General features: G+C 39.3%; 1 protein-coding gene across 8 annotated transcripts in view; it reads left to right on the plus strand.

Moving 5' to 3' along the window:
• The first annotated feature begins 3130 nt into the window (after positions 1–3130).
• The window catches only part of LOC107093578 (transcription factor COE3), an 82180-nt gene continuing 68481 nt past the window's right edge, over positions 3131–16829 (plus strand). For 7 of the 8 annotated variants that reach the window (XM_015388719.1, XM_015388724.1, XM_015388721.1 and 4 more), the window contains exons 1-6: positions 3769–3899; positions 4227–4383; positions 4647–4710; positions 4864–4919; positions 6573–6646; positions 8301–8369. In XM_015388719.1, the coding sequence (XP_015244205.1) occupies positions 3769–3899; positions 4227–4383; positions 4647–4710; positions 4864–4919; positions 6573–6646; positions 8301–8369 (551 nt within the window). Of the gene's footprint in view, positions 3900–4226; positions 4384–4646; positions 4711–4863; positions 4920–6572; positions 6647–8300; positions 8370–16829 lie in introns of all 8 variants that reach the window. The other variant, XM_015388727.1, reaches the window with a different exon arrangement.

Here is a 16829-nt window from a genome sequence, read left to right on the forward strand (position 1 = left end):
CGCGCAGGCTTGTGTTTTAATGCGATGTTTGAATATGTCACATGGCATTTTCGAAAGTCCATAAATCAGGCCTGGAGTTCAGAAAGTTTCTATAATTAGGAATTCCATTTTTTTATGCAGAATTTTACTAAATATGTATATTTTTAAAGAAATAATGTTTTCTAATTAAGCATAATAACTAATTTGTAATTTAAAGTAGAACTTTAAATGTTTATAAAGCTTTAAAAAATACATTCGTTTTTCAATAAATTTATTTTTTGCGCAATTTATTGAAATAATTATAGGAGGGTATTATTTTTTTAGAGCTGGCAATTTTACTTTCTTTAAATAAAGGTAAAAAAAAATACATTTATTGTTTGTGTTACAAACAATAAATTCACTCACTGTTTTTCCCACAATGACTTAGGAATGATGCATTTACTGTAGGCGGATTTGATTAATAATAAATCGTGGAAAAAAAGAAAGACTTGTTTAAAACAACCTCTATGAAAAAGCAGTGAATGATCTAGCTTTATAGGAGCTAATAAGACCCATCCTTCTCTTTTTCTCCTTTTTTTAATCATTCCCTCTTCTTCTATCGCCAATCAATCTATTAGGAAACAATGCAGGTGAGTATAATGAAAGTGTTGTCCCAATAAAGTGCATCGATGGACAGCTGGGCAGCGGCCGGCTGATTGACTTTGCCTTGACATCTGGGAGGCCCGCTGGCCCCTGGCACGCGTAGAGGCTGATGTCGCCATTTACATGCAAATTTAAGGAGATCATGAGGGCCTCGCCCCGTAAATTCACACACGCAGAGACAAACACACACACAAAGAAAGACGTCACCCTCAATGCGAAGGATGCACGTACACTGAAGGTCTTCCCAAGTTTTTTTCTATTTTTATTTCTTTATTTTTCATTATTATTAATGGAGGAATTTGGTTTGATAACCGTCTTCTGACTCAAATCTTTGGGGGCCCATTCATCGTGGTCACTGAATAGAAGAGTGAAGATCAGCCGTTTCATTTAAGACAGAGCGCATTCTGGCTCCAAAAGCGGGCCAAGATGCAGATCAAATATAGTTTGCACTTGTCACCCACCACTTGCCTCCTGCGCACTGCTGAGGAAATATTAAATTTTTATTTAATCCAAAAAAAAAAAATGATAACAATCCCTTTGAATCCACTCGTTTCCATGAATGTAAGCATTAAACCAAACAGGAGAAACCATCTTTCCCAATATTTATACCTTATTATTTCTGACGCTATACCATTTCACCTAATGATGGAGAGCGCATTTTCCACGGTGTAAAGCCCACCACGCAGATGATCCCACAGAATGAGCTGAGACGGATTCAGGCTCCGCGCATGCAGCAGCAAGCAGCAGCTGACTCCCTCTCTCCGCGTCCAGATGGCTCCTGCACACAGATTTGCATTCATTTCCCCCCCCCACCACCACCCTCCTTTAATATCTTCTGAAATAGCGGGGGGACAGCTGCATTTGTTGTCAAATACGGTTTAAAAGTCCCTTTCAGGACAGCATCGTTACCTACGTGACGGGTGTGGAGATCCATTTTCCCTCTCCAGTCAACAGTATCAGATCTAAGAGGATTTGTCTCAAAAGTCTCCCTAATTTGATAATCAGATTTAAATCGCCTCGGTGCGTGTAATCAGGGGTTAAGTTCTAATAAGCGACTTGAAAGTGTGCAACAAAAAAAAAAGGAATAAAAGAAAAAGAAATAAATACTATGCGCGCAACAGACACATTTGCAATATGTCTCTCCTTGAAGAGAAAATACGATTAAAGAGTCCCATCTGATGTGTCAAAGACACTTTTATTTCTTTGCAAACTGGAAGTAGGATCGATTATAAATTAAAAAAAAAAAGTTTAAGAAAAGCAAACCTTTATTTTGTGACTGAGCAATTTGGCAATATATTTTGCAGAGGTGAAAGCAACAGCTTATAATTCACTTATCTTTGGCAGCAGCTATTAACCCTCAGCACCAGCTAGATAGATTGCTCAGGATATAGCACACATCTCTCTTCCTCGCACCCTCCCCTTCACCCCCTTTCACCCCTCCTCCCCACCCCCCTTTTCACCACTAATGAACCGAATTGCTTGCTTGTCCCTCTCGGACAGAGTCGGACATGTAAGGCAGTTGGCCTCTTTAAAAATGATTAAGATGTTTCTGATTATTACTGATTTTACGGGACGTGCATGAAAATAAGAGGGAGGAGAGAGAAGCTGCGTGGGGGTCTGCAGAAAGTTGCTCTTAACATCCTGGATGTGACTATTTTAATGAAATCAACATAGTAGTAAGAAATAAATAAAAATAAAGGTCTTTCTTAAATTGACATTTCAAAGGCTTGCAGCGACATTTAAATTAATGTTAAAAGAAATGCTCAGATTATTCAAATCTCTGTGAAATTAAACTATTTCCATGCAACAGGGAAAAAAAATCATATTTGTAAAATTTCTCAATAAAAAAAAGTTTTATAATGTATAACCAATTTTCATTATTTGACATGGAACCTATGTTATAATTTATTAGGTGAATTAGCTCTATTTTTTAAACACTTATGAAACAAAATAAAATATATAGAAGGGTAAAATGATAAGAATAAGCGTGTTGTGCTTTTATAGAAATAATGTGGCCTAAAATGCTTTCAGAATATTAATGCGCCAAAACTTTTTACAATAAATATATGCAAAAAAATTTAATCAATGGGAAAAAAAATATTTTAATTAACTGTAAGTAAAACAAATAAGCGATTATAATTAAAGAAAAAAGAAAAGAAATATGAATTCTGAAGATCGAATTATTTATATGCGTTTTTATTATCACTATTAGAATTATATATAAATTTTTTTTATTATAATGTTTGATGATTACACCCCGGTTGTATCGTCCATATCATTAAAAAAGTCAAACTCACCACATATAGGGGCCTAAGCAAGAAGGGAAAAAAGTGGAGCGAGTGAGTGTTCTCGTGCTGCTGCACTAAATGGGCTGCACCCGCGGAGTGGAGCGCCGCTGCCTGACAGGAACCGTCAGCGCTCCATATATGGTCAAAAGCCCGCCCCTTTCGGCGTCACGTTCTGACAGCGCCTCTCCCGTGGGTTTAGAGTTTTGGCTCCCGGGAAAGATTTCAGTCCTCGGGGAAAGAGGGCTTAGTTTTGCATGTTCCCATCCATCCTGCGCGTCGCGAAAGGGGCCCCCTTATCCACCTCTCCTGTGTACGAGGAACACCTCCACTGGTGATCAGCCTTTGCCTTCGTGTGTTTGTCTTGCGGAGAAGCAGCAGCAGCAGCAGCACCACCAGCAGCAGCACCTTTTTCCAGGAGTGGGGCTTGCTTTTTTTTTTTAATTCAACGAGAAGTCCTGAAGGTTTTGGATGCGTGCGCTTCAGGGATGTGGGCACTTTGAGAGCAGCAGCATCACCCACAAACACAAACAACTGCCATCGATTTTTCTCTGAATAGCACAGAAAAAGACAAGAAGAAGAAAAAAAAGAGGAACAATAGCAACACAAAAAAAATCTTGTCTATTGAACAATTCACTTTTGCAGTCTGTGGATTTCGCTCTAACTAAGTACAGCACTTTGAGAATTGCTCACATCGGACGGACTGAAGAGGGAGGAAAGACCTGTGGACCGGGTTTGTCTTATCCCGCAAAGATAAAACCCTGAAGGATAACACGCTTGGACGTTTATTTCCCATCATTTTCACAGGAGGCTCTTCTATTTTTTTTTCTTCTTATTATAATTTCCACGCAAATTGTCCTAAATGTTTGGGATTCAGGAAACTATACCGCGGGGTGGGACGACGATGAAGGAGGAACCGCTGGGTGGACTGAACTCAGTCCGCTCCTGGATGCACACAGCTGGGGTGGTGGATGCAAACACAGCCGCCCAAAGGTACGCATGCCAAAAAATGCCTCTGATTTTCTTTTTTTTTCTCCTCCGCACGCATTCAGCCCCTCATCATATCGACCCCTCAATCCCCTGAATACTCTGTATCAATTACGGTCTCCCAATAAAATGCCCCCCCTTCGGCTTTCCGCTTCTTTCATTACATCAGATTAGCCATTATTGTGACAAATCAAGAAAATCTCCACCCGTTTATACTCAGGCGCGCTTCCTGCATCCTCAATGTGTCCCCCCCATCAGCTTCTCCATCATCTAGTGGTATGTCCCCGGTGTCCGGTGCTTTAACCGAGATGGTGTCTTGTTTTCTCCCCGCAGCGGTGTCGGCTTGGCACGGGCACATTATGAAAAGCAGCCCCCTTCCAACCTCAGAAAATCCAATTTTTTCCATTTCGTCCTGGCGCTGTATGACAGACAGGGTCAGCCCGTGGAGATCGAAAGAACAGCTTTTGTGGACTTTGTGGAGAAAGAAAAAGTAAGCATAGTATTTTTTTTTAATATTATTATTATTTAGAAATAAACAGATCTCTGCAAATAATCCACACATGTTTTGAAATTATAATCTGAAATGATTACAAACACGTGTTTATTTATTTAAAACTTTATTCACTTATAACTTATAATCACTAAAGAAAAAAATATTTTTTATATTTAAAATTTAATATGACGCACATATTTGTTAGTTTTAAAAATATTTTTTCCCTGATGCTGAATCTCTCAAACTCTTGTCTTCTGCAGGAACCAACCAGTGAAAAAACTAACAATGGAATACATTACAAACTACAGTTATTGTACAGCAACGGTGAGTAAAAGTGCAAATAAAAAATAAATGCAAGTATTTATAAAATATATATTTCCATTTGGACGATGCGTGCTTATTTTTTTCATTTTATTTTATTTGCAAGCTGAAAATTCCCCAAACAATCCTAAAGTGCGCCTTTTTCTGTCTCCCCAGGCGTCAGAACAGAACAGGATCTTTACATACGATTAATCGATTCCATGACGAAGCAGGTAAGCTGTTTGGAACATCTTTCACTTTCTTTTACGCACAGCGCAAAAAAACCTTAACTTGCCGTGCAAATCGTCACCCCCACAGACAGGCAAAAACATAACTGCACTCATGGCATAAAATAAAATCAAATTAACTCCGTAATCAGAAGAGACAGCTTCCATTTTACCTGTTTACGTTTGACCCTACATTATTACTAGACTCAGAAAAGTCAATGTCACCCTTGAGTTTTTTTTTTTTCCTTTTTGGGGGGCTTTTTTTGTAAGCTCAGTTTGTAGAAGCATTAAAAATTTACACCCCACATCCGCTCCATATGATCTGATTTGCCTTTCCTTGCAAGGAGTCAGAGGTGACGCTTTAAAGCAGTTTGGAAATAGAGTTTTTTTACATTAATATGCAAAAATAACTTTAAATTCAAACGCACGCTGCGGATTTTAAATCGTGCGTAAACCCCGATTAGCTGTGGATAAATAAATCAATTAAATCAAATGATCAGTTATTAAAAAAAAGCAGTTTATATATGTGTAATTTCTACCTCATGATTTTTTTTCTGTTTTGCTACTAAACGACGGGGTTAGATAGAGCCGTGGAGCTTGGACAACATTCCTGCGCGAATGATCCGAGTCAATGACGCAGAACAAGCAATTTATGGATTTCTGTTACTGCAGCTACAAATAGCCACATAAATCAAACCAATATAGATAATCGCCAGTTGCAAGCATGTATAAAATGCAACAAAAAGGATAAAAAAATGCATAATGCAGGTCAAGTTAGATATCTTTTATAATGTGAGTGATGCGACCTGGTTCAGATGTGTCACTCTTTTCCCCAAATCGTTTTATCCTGTTGGCCTGAAGCGTGCCAGACAATGATTGAATTTATTAATGGAAGCACAGTTTAAATCAGCAATAAAAATTATCTCCTTTCTTATTTGTTGCATCATTTTTTTATTGACATTGACTTGTTAAATTTTCCTTTCTGTTCTTATGTGCCTCATTATATTAGTAAAAGAAGGGGAAAAAGGAGTATACTTAGAAATGGAAGAAGGAAAGAGAGGAGAGGGAGGGAGGGGATCGAGGGAGGGAGAGAAGAGCGGCAGAACTGATAGCTCCACGCCATCTGTTTCAGCCAATGCTCAAAAATTACTCAACCGTACCGCCAGACACCGCTTTTTATCCACAGAAAGATCATTGTTAGCGGCTCAAAATAAACAACAGATTGCCCATTAACACTTTCCCCCAAATATCCCCAGATTATAAGCATATTGATGACACTTCTATTGGATCTCTGCTCGTGAAAAATCTCCCTATGTGTCTGTGCGAGCCACAGGATATTACCGAGATTAATAAAACAAAAAATACAATGTATTATTAGGTTATTATAATAACTATCAAGAACATGCATTTTTTTTATTTTTAATAAAAAATGTTACAAGACATAAAATAATAATTTGTGCTATTTATATTGATGATAGTATGTTTTTTATTTGTTTAGTATTTTTTAAATAGATGTTTGGAACACATATTATTCTGAGTTGCATTTAATTTTTTTAATTTGTTTTGTTTTCAGGAGAATTAATATCAGTATAAAAATTGTATTGCCAGAATTTGTTATAATTGATATCTTTCTCATTTTGCTTTAAAAAAAAAAAAAAGGCCATAGTTTATGAAGGACAGGACAAGAATCCAGAAATGTGCAGAGTTCTTCTCACTCATGAAATCATGTGCAGGTAAGCATTCTGTGTAGCCCAGTTCTTAATTATATATATTTTTTATTAATGCAATTATTTTCCATGCGCTGTCTGTTTTTCAGCAACAAGGCAAAATGTTATTCTCTTCCCCTCCAATAAGTTTTGACACTTTTGATGTGGTGCAGCAGACTAAATTGTTCTGTGGTCCTTCAGCAGCCACACACACTGAGAGAGATAGAGGAAGAATGAGAAAGCTGCTGTCATTTCCAACTTTGATATGATGTGATTAGACTTTGATACAAATATGACAGTGAAAATGAACAGACTGTCTTTTTTATTGAATGGAAATTGGCATAACCACACAAGATTCAATTTCATTTTTTTTTTTTACTTAATGTGATTTCTTTAGGCGCTGCATGCCACTGTTAATGCTCCGTTATGCATAAATGCAGCATGCAGTGCATTCTCTCTCTTTTTTTTTATTTTAGCACAGAGTGATTTCTCGCTTGATCCCACCTGTCAACACTGATCAGCGAGCCTTTTAGTGTCATTTAAACCACGTAAATCTCAACAGCTCACGTTGCACCCGTCTATTCATTGGTGTCACTGATACTAAAAGGAAAAAACTCCTTTTGTTGTTATTGTTGAGGCTCAGCGTGAGCTCTGTGAACACTGAATTTGGATACTGTCGGTTAACCTCTCCTTTGTTGCACCCGGTGCATTGTTCAAGTTTGCTAGTTGGGGAGCAGGAGCAGCATGAGAGCAGAGAATGATTTGTCCTTTTTCATGCATAAACTCATCACTCACGCTCAATTTATACATGCATCCATCACTTATTTGTGACACACTGAATATGCTCGTGCTGTAGGGGTAATTCTTTTTTTTTTTTTTTTATCAAGAGGAAGTGCATTTTGTTGCTGCATAAAATAAGTACTAGAACCTATTACTGCATATATAAGAATGGGGTTTTGATATATTACCTAATTCTATCTTTTTCTAGCTTGTTTTGAATTACATTTTTTTTCTTTAATACATCTCTGCTATAAAGCACTCCTTTAATATTGCTTCTTGTAAATAAGGGACAGTGTGTGGTTGACTGACAGAAGCTTTGTTTTTCTCCTTGCAGCATATGGCATAAATCAATCCCATTCACATATGCTTCTATGTTTTCATCTCGAACGGAAGCAGAGATGATGCATTTGTTTGCTGCTGCTGTTTTTTTTTTTTTCTTTTAATGCACTTCCTGATTCCAACCAAATCAGTGGTAGGCAGCAGCTATAGGTTTTTTACAGAAATGAGAGAGCTGAAGCATGTGCTGGAAGATAGATTAGTGCTTTTGAGGGCCATAATTGATAAATGCCCTGCAGAAATATTGGTTGAGGGTGGCAACTTGCATCTCCCTCAGAAATAGCAGCTTGGCAATTAGAGGTAAACAAAAGCTGAAGCTGTGAAAAGTGACTCCCCTGCCTCCTGGCCCAGTCCCCACTCCCCTCCCTTCCATTGCTAAGCCAAACAACACAACATGTTGTTTTCACCATTTTTATCAACCACCAGCATCAATTGGATTGGGTAGACTGAGTGAAGGAAATCTCAAGGCAGCGTCTAACCACTCTGATGTACTTAGTGAATAAATGTTCTGATATTTAGCTAATTATTTTTTGTTAAAAGAAAATCGTTTTCTCTGTGTCTGCAGCCGATGCTGTGATAAGAAAAGCTGTGGAAACAGGAACGAGACCCCGTCAGACCCAGTCATCATTGACAGGTAGGCTGTGTGTAACATTCTGCGTGTGTGTGTGTGTGTGAGAGATCAGGTAATAAGTGAGTCACACTGACTAAACGGATGAGTGACTGAGAGCTTGAGCTCCCTCCTGGTGCACCAGTCTGGCCCAGTTGGGCTGACTTGCATCTTCCAGCACCATAGTGTGGGAACTGCGGGTGAGTCTGTGTGAGCGGCTAAGGGGCGTCTTTCCCAGGTAACCTGTGCACCACCGAGGGGGCGGTCACCACCTGGATAGGGTCTGTTGGATCACAGGTGGTCGAGCCACCAGAGGATCATACTGGGAACATGTCTAATTAGCTCACTCTTATCTGGCATGCTGTTCCATCTTTATTTTTGACAGCGACGGCATCAATAATAATAGCTTTTCATGGACTGCTCCTTCCACTAGTGGTAAGCTGAAAGCTAAGTTCCCCATTAAAGTTTTGTTTTAAGGGGGATAAACATTTTATGGCTGCTGTTTTGTGCTCCACCTGAAAGGAAGTTGCACCTTGCACATTTATATTACCTTCAGCACTAAAAAGGGAGAATAAACGCTCCTCTCTACAGGCGCTGACATTTCTTTCACATGCCGGAGCAATAGGTCCTGGTCTGTGAGGGGTTTGTTAAGGTTGAACATGTGTGTGTTTGTATGTGTGTGTGTGGTTGAATATAGAAGTGATGCAGGGTGTTGCAGCCTGAGCATTGGCTCTCAATGTAACTCTCACCACGTAGTGAGGGAGGCAGCAATGCTAATGTTTGACTAGCCGGAATCACTGTTTGCTTAGCGGAGAATGCCTGGTATCTGACAGAGGGGACAACTCTCTTATTAGTAATCAAATAGGGCTGAGCAGTTGTTGCTGCCACTCCACTCCAGCGGCTTCTCATGCATCAGGAAGTAGAAGCCGGCTGCCCTGGGAGCCTGGATGGATTACCAGGGCTACTGCTGTCTGAACCCCAAACTCACGCAGACACACATGCACGTCAACACACACTCAGATGAGAACACCAGTGCAGTGAGAGACACGCTTTCTGCAGGCATGCATGCACATTTTCTGTATGTTGTTTATACTACTACTGAGATTGACTCATATACGTCTACAGATAAACAAAAAAAATGAGGACACCTATGTAAAATTCAATGCTTTTCTAATCTTACTGTTTGTTTACATACATTTGAGTAGTATGAAAATACATGATACTTCTATATTCCACATAAATATATTTTAATTATGAGTGGCAGTAAGAGGTGCCTTAAAAAATAACACAGTATAGAAACAGATTTCAGATCATTATAAAGTAAACATACTTCTAACCATTTCTTGACAAAATGCACCTGATGTTTTAATTAAGAATCAATATTTGATGGAGCTACCAAATTGTTTAAAAGCATTTTTTAAAACCTCTTTGAATGAGCTCAACACGTATTTCACATTGTTGTTGGGTTGAGGTGATAACCGCATTTCCACCTCAGTGATGTTAGCTGCTTGTGATGAATAAAGTGGATTAGTTGTCATGTAGAGATGCTTATTTCAGGAGAATTTGCAGGGGTCGCTTCATACTTTAAAGAGCTGTAATATATATATATATATATATATATATATATATATATATATATATATATATATATATATTTATTTATTTATTTTACTAAATGTTGTACAATCATAATCTTAGTCTTCAAATATTTATACATTTTCTTTAGAACAATCTTAGTAGATGTAGAAGCTATATTTAACAGTCAGGTTCATTTATCAAAGATCAGACTAAATCTCAGATATGAACTTTTTGCCCGGATTTCCGGAGCTTTAATGTTTGCTTTGTGTTGTTGCTACTGTTTAAAGTTTCGCACACCATTGTCCCTCATTCTGTCCTGACAAAGCGTGTAACTTAAGTACAATAAACGAAATGAAAGCGTGCAGAATTAAAGTCAAGAAGAAGGGGTGGGAAAAAAAGTTGGGGGTAAAAAAAAGAAGCGGATGGATATTGTAAGCTCAACTGGCTCAGGGAGGGCTCGGATTTTCATTGTGACGAGTCTGAATAGGGGCAGAGTATCCCTTTCCTTGCACAATGAGCAGCTCTGTTGAAACACAAAAGCATATGTTCCTCATTAGACCCTCCCATTGTCTCCATGTCGTAACTATGAGCCCGTCAGCTCACCCTAACAGACCCACGCAGGTTCCCAGTGGCTGAGGGGGGAGAGCTCGTGGAGTCGGGGGCGCTTGTGAAAGTTTGCAGAGTTTAGCAAGAGTTACGGACATGACCCGAACACCCGCCTTACTTACTGTACGATAATTTAGAGCAGTTACTTGACTCTTCCTGCAGTGCATATGGTTAAGCTTTTAGTTTAAGCCCCCTTGTTTTACAGCCATTTCTGTTACATCTGTCATTTTCTCATGCACATCATTAGAGGCACCTGTGCTGTGGTCGCTGCTGGCAGAAACTGATTATTTCCAATTGAGTAGAACATAGCTGAGTGACATAAACCTAGAAGAGCAGTTTGATTGCTGAATCAAGGATGTCTCATCTGTCTAGAATTACAGCTTGAGAGGAAAAGGAAAACAAAACAAAAAAAAAAAAAACAGAAAAAAAAAAACAACCCAAAAAAAGCCAGCACTGCCACATTTCGTTGAGAAACAGTAGCATGGCTGAACCTTAAGAAACAGATTTGGAGTGAATCATTGATGGCTTTCACTCTCTGTAACATTTTCCCAGATGGTACGAGGGGGGAAAGCGCACACAGCTAGCTGGCATCTAGCAAGACATTAACTGGCGTTCCCATGGATCTGGCATATCCAACGGAGTTTGGGAAACTTATCATTCCAAATGTGTCCTATTTTCCTGCGGTCAAGCCAGACATCTGTTTACCCTATTTTCTCCCTGAGTTTTGATACAGATTTTCACTCAGATTTCTGAAGAGGAAGGATTCTCTTAAAAAAAAAAAAGAAAAAAAAAATGTTGGTTAGATATTGGCCCAACAGCTGTCACAAAGTTTCAGCTCTGCTTGGGCTTTAAATATTTCAGCAATTACACTTGATGCCCTTGCATTATTCATATTTGTTTTTGGATGAAGAAAAGTCCTATTTTTGATCAATTCTTGTGGCTTCATACTAGGCATGGGTTCGCATGAAGTTCTCACGGTTCATAAAACCACCACTAAAAATATAGAACAAACTGGTAAATTTATTCTAAAACAAAAAAGCAACACTTATCCCAATGTTAAAGAAATAACTTATAATTTATAATAATTTGTATTTCCATTTTAATTTTTATGGATATACAGTTCATTTTAAGCAATAATATTGAATAAAACCCTGATAAATTAGGGAGTTATTTGGAGGTTCTTATTGTGCTCATTATTATGTTGTCATTCATAATATCTGTATAAAACGCTACTGTTTTCTGGTTTAATAATATGTCTATTATTTTAATAGGCTTATTAGTTGTGCTTTTTTTTTTCTTTCCATACCTTCGGTTTCCTTTTTTAGATTTTTTTGGCAAAAGCAAGAGAAACGTGTAGCACCCATTTAAGTAATAAGCAGCAACAAGTGGGGAAGAGACATTTTTTGTATCACTCAATGCCTCATAAAGATAGAGGAAACTGGTTTTTCAGGAAAATGTTCTAAGATCGTTTTAAAAGGCCTTTGAGGAATGGAGCGATGAATAGATTTGAAGCTTGCAACTCTTCAAAACCTTGTCATACCTTGATGCCAACCTCTCATTATAGTAATTGCATTATATCTGAAGTTTTAAGTATATTTTCCAATATATTATAAAGAAGTTTTGTTTCCAAGTAATATCAACATTTCTCTTCAGACATAATATGTGAAAAAATATATTCAAAGCCAGTTGGTACAAGAATTAGATTAATCTAGAGACTAATTGTTGTGGTGTTGCTATGGACACATCCCTTCCCAGTTTGCATAAATCCAGCAGAGCTGCAGATGTCACTTTTATAAGTTAATGGTGCTTTAAAGTAACTGGGGGAGCGGGTTTATTTAGTCTGTAATTTAAATCTTGAGAGTTATAGTGATGAGGTACCCAATATCTGATTAGATGTTTTTTTCCCCCCCATTTACAGTGCACCCAGCATATATCCCAAACATAACTTAATTTACGATGACTCTTCTGGTCTGGGATCTGTCTTCACTCTTCTGCATATTGACTTTGTCTTTTCTTGTGTGAAAGATTAGATACATTGGCCAGGCTCTCACATGGATTTTGTAATAAGGCGGCACATGTTGTTGAAAGATGAGAGAAAATGACTCATTCGGACTGTCTGGGTTCAAAGGTCGCTTTTAGCCTGGGAAGATTTGGTCTTTTTTTTAAATTATTTTTTGGAGGCAGACATCAGACAGGCAGAGGCAGAATGTGGTGTCAGTGTGTGAATTCTGATTTTTTTTTGTATGTTCCTGTGGTCAAACATCCTGTCTCGATTTTTGTTGCTATTCGTAAACAGTTTTTGGAAGAGAGAGAAACATGTCAGCTTCATTTTTTCCAGTGGCCACAGCACTCCATTTCACTTCCTGTCACAAAGGTCAAAGAGCGCTGACCTTTGGAGTGCAGCCCAGCCACTGAATAATTCATGACATTGACTTGTTTTTTCCCTTTATTTTTTCCCCCCCTTGCCTCCTTTTTTTTGGTCAGCACACATGGCTGTGCAGTGGGAGGCTTTTATTCATTTAGCTCATTTATAAAGGGCTTCACTGCACCTGTTTGTGTGTTAATGCAATTAGATTTTGGCCTAATGTAAATTTTGCTTAGCTTTCTGTTATGTCCCTCATTAGCCAGCCTGTATTTTCTAAACGACTTTGCGTTATCGTTCATTTGCGGGAACACCTACGAGGTCATTTCCCAGAGTGCACTTGACTTGTTGTCAAGTTGTTTACCAGAAACAAAAGGGACCGCAAGCCTCAGAACGTCTCACAAGCGGCCTCCTAAGAAACAAATCGGGGAAATTTGCGCGCTCCCATCTGGTTTTTGCAGAGCCGTGATTACCTCCGAAAGCTGAACAAATGCCAGTATTTATAAGGTCAGCCCTTTATGTGGAAATGCGATGTAAATGAGAATCAGCGAAAGGGGACATTAAACAAAATTAAATTCATTGTCTCCTTTAATGTCATTTACATTTTTGGCTAAGCCCTGGACTGTCAAAGAGGATTTCTAAAACCATTTTAATTGCACATCAGCATTGGGGGAAAAAAAGGGGGTGTGTTTTCACTGTGCAGCTGCCTTGATAACCTGCGAAAAAGAAGTGTGTTTATGAAGTACCTAAATGACATGTTTTCACTGCGTCTGCACAGGGGCAATTAAGATGCCAGTCAGTAGGCAGTGTTAATCCAACACGGTGCTCCAAACATCTTTAATGAAAATGATGCAGAGGGTCTTTCTTAAATTTGTTTCAAATTTTCCTTTTTATGCATTACACCTTTAAGTTATGGTACTTAAGTTGCAGTGTTTCCTTTATGGTTTAGCCATAAAAGCTGTTAACATGTATAGGAAGTGCCCTCTTATTATATTTCTGCATGCATGCAAACACCTGCGAACACCTAATTACTTGCGACTTAATAACACGTTCAGTCAGTGTTGTATTTATGGATGTGTTTGGCATCATTCCTGAGACAGATGTGGGTTGAGAAATGGGAGCACAAGCCGGCCACCCCTGTTTCAAGCCGGCGCTGTGTTTGAGTGAAGCCTGCCTCCTCCCGGGGTCCAGAGCAGGAAGAGCAGGAAGTGTTGAGAGCGAAAGCTGTACTTTGGCAGCTCTCCTTTGGCTTGCACTTGCTGAAAAATGAAACCCAGACCCTCTGTGCAGCCCCTCAAGAGCCAGAACCTTCCTTCCCAGCTCTCCCAACCATCCAGGATTGGGTAATACTTGTTCACTAAGCAAAACATTACCTCAAATTATTCTCGCCCTGTTCCCCCTATTCCCTCCTCCCCTTGTGTCGGTTTTTATCGCAGTTTGTAAATGTCAAGACACGTACGAGGACGCACAGTATAAATGATATTTTCCAAATTATGCTCACATGTTTGGGTTCACATGAGTGGCGGCTGAATGTAACGTGGTGCCTGATGCTCCCGCGGGACGCCCACCTCACTGGGGTAGGATTCCCCAGTGGCATCAGCTAATGGCAAGACTTGACAACAGCAGAGAAGCCGGGGGTGTTGTGTTTTACTAGCGCTGAGCAGGGGTGATGACTTTAACATGTGTGCAGAGAAAAAGACGGAGATGTTTGTGTGCTCTGTGTGTGTATGACTTAGTGAGTGTGTGTGCTGTGCTAAAGAGAGAGGTGTGCAATACGAAAGAGTGGCGCGGGCCAACAGAGCGACGGATTCGGCTCCAGCTTGACGGCAGTGAAAGACGAAACATGGTTCCACATGTGTTGAGAAAGAGCAGTCCATCTGTCCATGGAGACAACCCCTCCTCCTTCATACCCCCCCCCCCCCCCATCCCCTCTTTCCTTCTCTTCCTTTCCTTCTTCTCCAGTCTTTTACTCCCCTGGTTCAATGCTGACAGGAACAAGGCCAGAGCTGGGGTGATGAGATGAATGCTGGGCCAAAAGCAACACTGGTCCTTGTGTACACACACTAAAACAGACGCACATGCACACTAACATGCATCCCGAACAGGAGTGTCAAAAAGGTTTTAGAGGGGTTATTTTTTATTTTCCTTTTAATCTTATATATATGATTAAATCTTTCCGTTAGATTTTTTTGATACTATTTGTGCAATTTAAATCCCACCATAAAACCAATTAGTTAAATAATAAAGGATTGCCATGCAGGTCTGTGTGTCCAGGTGGCTTAATATGGAATTTTTTGGGAAATACTAATATGTTTAGTAAAATGTATATACTTGTGTAGCGTGTTTTGTTTGTTTTGGTGTGCCATCCCAACAATATTCATTCCATGCAGCGATCCTTTACAAACTTCCCGATCCTGCCTCTGGAATTTACTTTTCCCCTGTAAGTTCCAGTAGTGCAATAATAACTATCAATATATTGCCCTACTTAATGTAACTGCTGTGCAGCTGGGAAAGCTAATTTGAAAATGTTCACGTTTTATTGTTGGATTTCTCCCATCTGGTTGTATTTGTTGAGACTAAAAGCAGTGAGAGATTTAATATAGAAAACACAAAAAAAGTTGAGAGCATCTTTTCTCATCACTTTTAACTGATATGATAATAATAACATTAAAATTATAAATGAAATAGTCTATATAGTCTATTCCTGGTGAAAACCATTATTGAGATAAACAAAACAAGTCTTTAGCAGCACTTTTTCCAATTTAGTTTTACTGCGCTTTTGTCGTTGTTTTGTTTGTTTATGATGTAGCTCTGCTAAACTGCTACCAACTCCGTGAACTAATTTAGGTCACTCAGACCTATGTTTTCCCTTCTGCAAAAGTGTGTATTTTCTTTCTCTTGGCTTGTTCTCCCTCCTCATTCAACCCTTATTAGGTTTCCTCTAATTGTCAAACAAACTGTTGGGTCAACCTCAGTCATATCTGGCCGTAAAACAGCACATTAGGCCCCGGCAAGGGATATATGTGGTATTTCATCGGGAGACGGAGTAATGCTGGGGTTTTATGGTTAAGTACCAGTTCACGCCCACGCCATTTGTTTCGCATTAGAGTGAAGGTTTTGTAAATCAGATCAATATGTTCACTGAGATGTGATTCCATGTTGGGATCTCCCGAGTTGTTCGTTGCTCCAGTATTTTTCTTAGGGGACCGGTTGTCGATGCACACTCTTCCCCTCTATGCCCCCCTTCCCCTTTTTTTTCTTTTATTTCCCACCTCGGCTAGTCCCTCCCTCCATCTTCCCCTCAATTTATTTCCATTTTCTGAATGTAGCAATTTGTAGCGTGACACGGGTGAGATTAGGATGGGAAGCAGTCTGAAGATTTCATCGGACATGGTGCTGCTCCCGCTGGCGTGAGGTCACAGGACAAAAATAGGGGTGGAGGTGGTGGAGGGGGGATTCAGAGATAGGGTCATCAGTTACCTTCGGGGAAACGAGCTGGTCTGCTGGCTGCTCTGTTGGCCCCCAGGGGTGCCTAGGATGTATCGGAGGAGAAGGCCCCAGAGAAAGAGCCCTGCACCACTGTCATTTATTAAAAGTGACAAGTTATTTCTAACTATAGCTCTGTTTTTATTGTTTTACAATGCTGTCGTTTGGAACGGCGGCCCTCTCTTCAAGCATCACAAACAAGTGATGAATGAACCAGGTGACCAGCTTTTTTTTTTTTACATGCTCAATGCACTTAAACGCCACATGTGTGCAGTTAAACCGTGCAATGTATCTTATTGCTCAGTTCAAATTAAACAAACGTGCAGCTCTATTAAAGATTAGACCATATGTTCAGCCTAGAAGAAATATTTCAACATTAGCCAGTTTCTTTTGTCTCTGTTTTCTTTTTGTTCTCCGGGACATTTGTTCAGTAAATTAATAACAGCTTACAGTAT

The sequence above is a fragment of the Cyprinodon variegatus genome, unplaced genomic scaffold (genome assembly GCF_000732505.1).
Source record: "Cyprinodon variegatus isolate N-32 unplaced genomic scaffold, C_variegatus-1.0 Scaffold433, whole genome shotgun sequence".
In the NCBI taxonomy this organism is placed as follows: Eukaryota; Metazoa; Chordata; class Actinopteri; order Cyprinodontiformes; family Cyprinodontidae; genus Cyprinodon; species Cyprinodon variegatus.